At 34.7% G+C, this 9970-nt stretch overlaps 1 protein-coding gene across 2 annotated transcripts; it reads left to right on the top strand.

Moving 5' to 3' along the window:
* The first annotated feature begins 5824 nt into the window (after positions 1-5824).
* LOC111499264 (1-aminocyclopropane-1-carboxylate synthase CMW33-like) lies at positions 5825-8761 on the top strand. Of its 2 annotated transcripts, XM_023150813.1 has the most exons (5): positions 5825-6001; positions 6089-6220; positions 6298-6458; positions 7766-8332; positions 8419-8761. In XM_023150813.1, exons 1-5 carry the CDS (start codon positions 5825-5827, stop codon positions 8759-8761), a joined length of 1380 nt encoding a protein of 459 aa, XP_023006581.1. The 2 variants fall into 2 exon arrangements, with proteins under 2 accessions (XP_023006581.1, XP_023006582.1); XM_023150814.1 differs by lacking the exons at positions 5825-6001; positions 6089-6220 and having other exon boundaries at positions 6313-6457; positions 7765-8332.
* Positions 8762-9970: the final 1209 nt, after the last annotated feature.

The following is a 9970-nucleotide window of genomic DNA, read 5'->3' on the forward strand; positions in this document are numbered from 1 at the left end:
AAAGTCAAAAAGTAAACTTAATGTTCCATCTATGATATTAATTATATTGTGAAATTTTCAATGTCAAAGGGGTAGTAATGTGTGGAGTTAGGTAGTTGGTCAAAATAAAACATAACCCCCATTAAATAAAGAACATAAAATTTCAAAGCTACGATTGCAATATCGAGCTCCCATCAAATCAAATTGAGATGTGTTGATGTGTCAAAGGTATACACGTAGAGACTCTTACAAGTTCTTAATTCTATGTACATGTCAAATTCCATGTTGGTTGGAGAGGGGGATGAAATATTCATTAGAAGAGTGTGGAAAATTTTCTTTAGTAGACGCTTGAGGGGAAACTCGAAAAGGAAAGCCCAAAGAGAACAATATAGTAGCAGTGAGCTTGGATTGTTACAAATAGTATTAAAGCCAGATACCGAGTCATGTGCTAGTGAGGAGACTAAGCCACTAATGAGGTGGATTGTGAGATTTCACATTGGCTGGAGAGGGGAAGGAGTGTCAGCGTCTTTATAAGGGTGTGAACATCTCTCTCTAGTAGATGCATTTTAAAAACCTTGAGGGGAAACTCAAAAAGAAAATCCCAAAGAGGACAATATTTGCTAGGGTGGACTTGGGCTGTTACAAATGATATTATAACCAGACACTATGTGCCAGCAAAGACACTGGGCCACAAATGAGGGAGGATTGTGAAATTTTACATCAGTTGGAGAGGGGAAAGAGTGCCAGCAAGAACATTGGACCCCGAAAAGGGGTGGATTGTGAGATCCCCATTGATTGGGGCAGGGGAACGAATGCCAGCAAGAATGCTGGGCTCCGGGGGGGGGAGGGGGGGAGATTGTGAGATCCCACCTCGAGTGTAGATGGGAACGAAACATTCCTTATAAGGGTGTGAAAATCTCTGCTTAATAAACGCGTGCCCGAAAGGGAAAGTTCAAAGAAGACAATACCTACTAACGGTGAGCTTAAACTTTTACAATACTAGCTCGTGACCTCATAATTTATCACAAAAAGATTTCTCGACACTAACCCACCAGACCCTAATTCCTCTTTTACATCACATGGGTATGTGTTCTAGGACAAAGAAATGCACTTAAAAAGATGGCAACATAAAGTTGTTTCTTTTTGAGGATGTGATAATTAATTTATGAAGGGTGTTTATTAGAAAGAGTTGGATGATTATTGGTTGCTTTCTTGGAGTTTTGGTGGATGATATGCATTTTGAATAGGGTTTTGTGGGGCTTGTTTGGAGCTAATGGAGACCTCCCTCTTTCTTGTATGTGTGTGGAGGATATGAATAATTGGCTCTCTTCTTCCACCTCCAAAAGAAATGGCATTATGTTGTTGGAAAGATGTTACCTTGGAGAATTTTTTCTTTGTCAATTAATAATGCATCACTTTCTATTCAAACAGAATATTTTCATGTCTTTCCAAATAAAATAGAGACAATATTGTATACAACAATATCGTACCATGTGGGAACAAGTTCGATTCATTATCTTCGATTTTCATTTTTAAAATCATCAAGTTTTTCGATTGGATATAACCTTTTTGCTTTTGAATTTTAGTTTTAAGAACAAAGATATTAAAATGAGAGCGATCCTGAATATATGATGATTAAGAGAGGTTAGAAGAATTGAAAGTTACCACTATACTAATAAGGTGAACCTTTCTTTTCGGTAGCTTAATCATAAGAACTCCAAAATTAAGTGTGTTTTGCATGGAACAATTATATATTTGGTGGGCTCGTGTGAATTTTCGTAAGATGCATGTGAGTAAAGACAAAACATGCTGAAAGAACCTGTATTAGTTTGTGGGAATAGTTATAAATCTTAAAAGCGAGAAATAAGTAACCTAACCATAACACAGGGGAATGTTGGACATTATCGTTCATAGCAACTCCAAGTTTAGCGTGTTTTGCATGGAACAATTCTATGTTGGATGACATGTTGGAAATTTTCCTAAAATGCATGTGAATGAGGACAAAATATGCTGAAAGGATTTGTGTTGATTTGTGGGGATAGTTATCACTCTTAAAATCGAGAAAAAAGTAACGTGACCGTAACGCAGAGGATGCATGGGAATGTTGAACATTATCGTTTATATATTTTCGATGCAAGACCACCGTTACCTTTTATCATTTCGTTGTACACCTTACTATTTGTCCCCTTGGGCTTATTTAACCTAGTGGTCTCAATGTCGGTGTAGCTCAACTAAGGTCATATCGCTAGTTCCTTTAAGCTTATTAGTACGTAGTGTTACTATTAGAGTATTTTCCTTAATCAAATCACATGTCATATGCATGAATGACCTTACAACTAATAGGGCACTAACGTAGTCAAATCACATATCTTATAATGAGTGACCTAGCAAATGTTAAGGGCGCTATCCTAGTCAAAACACATGTAGTTTAGGAGTGACCTTACAATAATTAAGGCACTACTTTGGTTAAATCATCTATCGTTAGAGAGTGACTTTGTACCAATTAGGGCACTACTTTGGTAAAATCACATAGCTTAATGACTACTAATCAAGCTACTTATCATCCATTAATCATTTAATATACCTCAATTGTCTAACTCAATCATGTTCTAATCATATTTTTGACGGAAAATTTTTGTGGTTTAATCAAATTCTGAAATCAAAGCTCATCCCGACGATGGTTTAATTATCGTGGTTTTTCAGTAATGGTGTTTGTTCTATCAGCAAAAAGTCTATACTTTTGCCGACTTATTGGTTAACTATTCCTTTCAATTTCAATTTGCCATACAACTGTTCGTGGGTTGGATTGGGTTGAATTGAAATGGTTTTTAGATCTAACTAAACTGTTCGAGTTTTAACTCTTATTAAATAATGAACTCAACTCAACCCAACCCAACCGAATCTTAAAGTTTTGAATTGGATTTGTTTGGGTTTGTCATGGCCATATTTGTGGGTTGGGTTGGGTTCCACTGAGACATTTTTTAGACCTAATTCAATTGTTTTGATGGTAAATCTTTTCAACAAAAATAGCTTTTATTAAATAATGAACTCAACCCAGTTCAACTATAAATGTTTAGGTTGGGCTAGTTCACGATGTTTGAATCATTTATTTAATTTTTTTTATTTTTAATAAAAGTAAAATATTAGTTGGTAAAACATGTATTTATTTATTTTCAAATATTTAATTAATATTTACTTTTCCATTAAAATTGCATTTTAAAAATAGTTAAAAATTATTTTTAAAAGTGGTAAAATTATTTTTAAAAGTGGTACAATAAATAATAAAAGTAATTATGAAACTAAATAAAAATAAAAATATGTATATATAATTACATCATAAAAATGAATTTAGTTGGTTCCATTAACACGTTATAATTTGTAAAGGTATTCACGAACCAACTCAATCTACAAAGTTTCATTTATTTTAACTTAATTCTATACAAGCAAGTTCGTAACTCAACTGAAACTATATATATATTGAGTTAAGTTGATCGGATTTTTCAAATTAAAATTTGGTTGATTATCTTCTCATTATTCTATCAACCTTTGCATCGTTCTTTGTCACAAAAACAAATCCTCACTAACCATACTATTAATTGTGCTCTAACGTAAAAAAAAAAACGTTTGTTTATGTATACTTTAATGATTTATATTTCTAGATTCACTAAAAAGTTCATGTACAAACAAAATAGTCGATCACAAAGACTATATTCAGAAGCCAATTTTTATTTTAATTCGACTCGATTTGAAATTATGTTTTTTTTTTTTTCAAATCTAGATAAAGAAAAACAAAAATCTCTCCAAAATTCGATCTCCATTGACTTTTTGGTATCGATCCCTTAATGAACGTGGGTTTGATTTTAGAAGCCCTATTGAATTTTCTTGTTTGAATTTATTAATCTTCTTTGAATGCGATTGACCCATTGATTTGGTTGAGACTCAAAAACCCCAAAACATATATATACGTTTATACCATAAAAAGGTTGAACACGAACTATTACAAATTTAAGTTAATATCACAAAAGTGTTTCGACACATCCGAGTAAAAGTGACCAAAAGCTTAACTTTTTTAAAACAAACTTTGAACCTTTTAACTTTTTATATGAATTGAAAATAACAACAAAATGTTAACATCGTACTGACATCATTATCTTTAACAATTTTCCACCGACCATACTACTAATCGTAGTCTTAAATGAAAGTTCTTATTTTCGTTCTCAAATATTCTAAATAGTTACACATTCGTTTTTATTTATTCATCGTTCAACAGCTATTCTTGTGCATTATTTTCTTCCGTTTATCAATTTACATTTCTAGATCTACTAAAAGTTCATAAACAAACAAAATAGTCGATCCCAGTCGATCCCACCGACCATCTTCACATAGAAATCAATTTTTATTTTAATTCGACTCATTTTGAAATTATCTTATTTCCCCAAAATTCATCTCCTTCAACATTTTGGTGCCAATCCATTAATGAACGTGGGGTTGGATTAGAAGTCCATTGGGTTTTGTTGTATGATTTAATTATTTTCTTTTTGCCAACTTTTTCGTGGTCAAGCCCATCGATTTAAATATTTATTATTTGTTTCTTATCATTTTCTTATAAGCTAATACGGTAAGTTTCTATTTGAGCTAGAAGATTCATATTGGTTTGTGGGATTGTCTAAACGTGACCATTTTGTAGGAGATGCAAGAGAATAATGAGACATACATGTGCTGAATTCAGATTCGGAATTGTTTCAAATCCTAAGTATGGATACTTCGTAGAAGTTGAAAAACTATGCACTACCTCAAACGAGTGAACAATAATATTACCTTTCTTTCGCCCCCATACTCGAAGAAAGCTTGGGACGCTACATAAGAAGTTAAATTAGGTATCATTGAAATAGGATATATTTGTACTTGTATGATGTATTGTCTACTTTGAGTTAAATCCTCTTCATTTTACACTAGTGCAGTTGGATTAAACATCTGAACCCCAACGAGAATTAATCTTCTCGATTTTTTCATTTACGATTAAGCTTTCAAAATTTTATTGAAAACCTTAGAGATCGAATTTAGGAATACAGTAGAAGAGAATAATGCTCGAAATGTTCTCTAGAAGCTCGAAAAAATATAAAATAAAATCGAAGAAAATAAAAAAATGTGTGGTCAAAGTCAATAGAATTTTGCCCCTCCTAGTATTTAGGAGACCCTCGAAAAACTAGAGTGAATGATCATTTTAGGTTTCGATTTTCCTCAAAATCTACACTGTACGAAGAAATTAGCATCTGAAAATTTAGTAGGTTGATCTTGGCATGATTTCGCACATTTTTCTTAAAAGAACTTGAAGTCAAATCATAATGGAACTAGAGATCGAAGAGGACCCAAGAACGGTAAAAACACATACATCTGAAGGTTTTGAGAGGAGACGAGGGACTATATAAATAGTATATTGAGAAGCTACTATTGTGTGTAGAGGAAGCCCACTCTAAGAAGAGATGAGGGACTACAAAAATAGATTAGCTCGTGATAGACAACATTGTGGTATGAGGTAAACATTCAGAGGATATTTGAACTAGGCCAAACTTCTTAATAACCATATGACAAGTTCGAAAAAACATATTAGGTTAAGAATGTGATTAGAGCATACAAATAAGCGGCTTTCTCAGTATTTTATATTCACCCTTTCCCCTTTTCTTTTTTTTTTTTATAGGTACGTCGTGGCTTGTCTTTTTACATGGTTTGAACATGACCCTGTGCTTATAAATTCACTCCCATTTTGTTCTTTCTTTCGTATCTTAACAACCCAAAAGCACTCATTTTTAGGGACACAAAAAACAAACACCTCAACAACTTTGAAATGGGGTTTCATCAAATTGACGAAAGGAACCAAGCTCTTCTCTCTAAGATCGCCGTTGATGATGGCCACGGCGAGAACTCGGCGTATTTCGATGGGTGGAAAGCTTACGATAACGATCCGTTTCACCCCGAGAATAATCCTTTGGGTGTTATTCAAATGGGTTTAGCAGAAAATCAGGTTTCGTATATCGTGTTTTCATGTTTTTCTTATATCACTTCACGTTTGAAAATTTTATTAACTTTGTTTTTGTGTGAATTTCGATAGCTTTCCATTGGTATGATTGTCGAATGGATTAGAAAACACCCTGAAGCTTCAATTTGTACACCTGAAGGACTTGGAAGATTCAAAAGTATTGCCAACTTTCAAGATTATCGTGGTTTGCTAGAGTTTGGAAAGGTAGGAGATATGATATTCTAACTATATTTAAACTCAAATGCTTAAGTTGATGGGTTATAATAAAAAAAAATTTCCAGGCGATTGCGAGTTTCATGGAGAAGGTAAGGGGTGGGAGGGTGAAATTCGACCCGAGTCGGATTGTGATGGGTGGCGGTGCTACCGGATCGAGCGAAACCGTCATCTTTTGTTTGGCAGATCTGGGGGATGCTTTTTTGGTTCCTTCTCCATACTATGCAGCCTGAGTTCTTCTTTCATTTCTTTTTGTTCACTTTTTTTAAGTCAATATTCCTTTTTAACTCTACAAATTCTCTTTCAAAGTTTTTGGAGGGTCAAAACTTAACCATTCTGAGCGTCTTTGTTGGCACGCCGTCTCATATCCACCTCATGCTTCCTTTATAAAGAATGATTTGTTCTCCACCCCAACCGATGTGGAATCTCACAATCCCCCCTTCGGGGCCGAGCGTCCTTGTTGACACACCACTTTGTGTCTACCCCTGTTCGGGGCTTAGCCTTCTCGCTAGCTCATCGCCTGGTGTCTGGTTATAATATCATTTGTAACCGTCAAAACCCAATGCTAGCACATATTGTCCTCGCTTTAGGCTTTCCCTCTCAGACTTTCCATCAAATTTTTTAAAACACGTCTGCTAGGGAAAGATTTACGTATCCTTATAAAAAATGCTTCTTTCTCTCCCCTAACCGATATGAGATCTCACAGATCATTACCCACTTGAATAAACTAACAACTCGTGCTCTTTGTTCTTGATATGAAAATCAACCCAATGAAAAGGACTAACGTCAAATGATAAGGAAATCACTACAAGGGAAGTAAGATTCGGATTACCTTGTTGATCGAGTATCTCAAGGCAAGAACACTTGTTTGAGATTCGAATCACTCCACAAGCAAGATTGATAATGTCTAGCTTGATTGATTCTTGTTGATCAAATATCTCAAGACAAGAACACTTGTTTGAGACTCGAATCACTCTACAAGTCAGATTGATCATGTCGAGCTTGAATGATTATACATGCAATCTAAACTACATAGAATTGCAAATAAACTTAGTCATTGGCTATAAAGAAAGTACCAATGCTTCTTTTACTATATTTTTCAAGTTGGCTTATAAATAAAACATATATGACTTTATATAACCTCAAAATGAAACTATTAAATGCATTACAAGAGTTGTAACATTCATACTTTATGACCATAATTAACGATTATGTAAATGTACCTAAAGTAAATAAAAAGCTTTAAAACATATTAATGAAATACAATAACTTTCAATTACTCTACATTGTAATCCACCCAAAATTTATAACAATGAAACTTCATTCTTCTTTAATGCGGCATAAATTGAAACATCTTTTGATAATTTCAAACATTTTCTTCACATATTCATCAAAGTATATTGTATGATTGATATCTCTTGGTTCATATCACTTATTTACATATATTAATAATCTTTTGGTATGAGGTGAACAATATCATATTATTGTAAAAATACTCAAAAGTCTTTGTCTGACAATCCGTATATTGTTTTTCAGATTTGATCGAGATTTGAAATGGCGAACACGAGCACAAATAATTCGGGTCCATTGCAACAGCTCGAACAACTTCCAAGTCACAAAGGCAGCCTTAGAAATAGCCTACAAAAAGGCTCAAGAGGCCAACATCAAAGTGAAGGGTGTTATAATCATCAATCCCTCAAATCCCTTAGGCACAACATACGACCGTGACACTCTTAAAACCCTCGTCACCTTTGTGAATCAACACGACATTCACTTAATCTGCGACGAAATTTACTCTGCCACTGTCTTCAAAGCCCCAACCTTCATCAGCATCGCACAGATTGTTGAAGAAATGGAGCATTGCAAGAAGGAGCTCATCCATATTCTTTATAGCTTGTCCAAAGACATGGGCCTCCCTGGTTTTCGAGTTGGAATTATTTATTCTTACAACGATGTCGTCGTCCGCCGTGCTCGGCAGATGTCGAGCTTCGGCCTAGTCTCGTCCCAGACTCAACATTTGCTCGCCGCCATGCTTTCCGACGAGGACTTTGTCGACAAATTTCTTGCCGAGAACTCGAAGCGCCTCGGGGAGAGGCATGCAAGGTTTGCTAAACTGCACCATTATTATTTGTAGGATTGAAGAGCATTACAAAATGCAATTAATTAAAGAATGTGTTAATCAAATTCAGGTTCACAAAAGAATTGGATAAAATGGGGATCACTTGCTTGAACAGCAATGCTGGAGTTTTTGTGTGGATGGATCTACGGAGGCTATTAAAAGACCAAACCTTCAAAGCTGAAATGGAGCTTTGGCGTGTGATTATCAACGAAGTCAAGCTCAATGTTTCTCCTGGCTCATCCTTTCATGTCACCGAGCTAGGTTGGTTTCGAGTGTGTTTCGCAAACATGGACGACAACACCGTCGATGTTGCTCTCAATAGAATCCATAGCTTTGTCGAAAACATCGACAAGAAGGAAGACGATACCGTTGCAATGCCATCGAAAATGAAGCGTCGAGAGAATAAGTTATGATTGAGCTTCTCCTTCTCAGGGAGAAGATATGATGAAGGCAGCGTTCTTAACTCACCGCACACGATGTCGCCTCACTTGCCCTTGGTAAGAGCCCGAACTTAATAAAGATGAGTTTGAGAAGATATTATCATAATTTTTTTTAGCTCATTAATGAAAGGTTGGATGTTTAAAACTACTAAGTGTAGCACTCATGCTCCAACGGGAATTAATTTCTCGATTTTTACTTTCAAGTTCAAATTTTAAGACGATATAAAAGAGAAAAATGTTTAGAAAAATCTAAAAAAGGGGAGAAAAATAGAAAATAATTAAAATTAAAATATCAGTCAAAATGAAATGATTTTTATGATAGGTCTCAAATACGATTGCATGTATTGACCAGGGTTACTTATTAAGTATTTCTAGAAATACTCAAGTCACGTGCTACTTTTATTTTCAGGTAAAGACTTATTTTCAAGTAAAGGCAATGTACCTCTTTACGGACGATGATGTCGCGGTGACGCCATGGGATTGAAGCTAGGGTAGAAGTATTCATGTTATTTTTGTAGCCCTTAGGTTAGATCAAGGTATCGTTTTATTTTATTTTTATTTTATCAAAATTTTACGTGATTTGTTTTCCGTTGTAATTGTTCAATAATTTTATTATGAACATGTAAGTTCATGACACTGTAATGAAATATTTTAAAAGATTTTTTCTCGATTCTTAATTAATTTATGCATGTAGTGGCGAGTTTATCATAGTTAAGGAGGATGTTTGTGAAATGTTAAGTTGAATGGTTATGTGTAAAACGGAGAGTTTACTAATGCTATTAAGATTTTTATGTAAACAAGCCTTCCCCTTGATCTTCTGTCATGATTTGCTGCGTCTTGATTTCTTCCGTCAAGAATTTCTCTCTAATGGAATGATAATGCACTTCCACATTCTTTATTCTAGCATGAAATATCGAATTTTCTGTTAGGGGAATTGCAGATTGGTTGTTGTAATGAAGTGGTATTGGATAGTCAATTTTCTGGTGCTAATCTTTCATCAAGAGTTTCAGTCATGTACTTTCCTAAGCTGCTCCAACCGTTGCTCTGTACTCTACTTCTCTAGTTGACAATGATACTGTTGATTTTCTTTTGCTACACTAAGAAGTTGTTCTTGAATTGAGCTTGAACACATACCTGGTGCTTGATCTTCGGGTATCGTGATATTCTGCATAGTCAGCATCA

This window comes from Cucurbita maxima, unplaced genomic scaffold, assembly GCF_002738345.1.
Source record: "Cucurbita maxima cultivar Rimu unplaced genomic scaffold, Cmax_1.0 Cma_Scf00026, whole genome shotgun sequence".
Classification (NCBI taxonomy): Eukaryota; Viridiplantae; Streptophyta; class Magnoliopsida; order Cucurbitales; family Cucurbitaceae; genus Cucurbita; species Cucurbita maxima.

Coding starts and splice junctions, on each gene's coding strand:
- LOC111499264 (XM_023150813.1), top strand. CDS start 5,825: ATGGGGTTTCATCAAATTGACGAAAGGAACCAAGCTCTTCTCTCTAAG. Junction 6,459..7,765: donor CCTTCTCCATACTATGCAGC/CTGAGTTCTTCT, acceptor ATTGTTTTTCAG/ATTTGATCGAGATTTGAAAT. Junction 8,333..8,418: donor CTCGGGGAGAGGCATGCAAG/GTTTGCTAAACT, acceptor AATCAAATTCAG/GTTCACAAAAGAATTGGATA.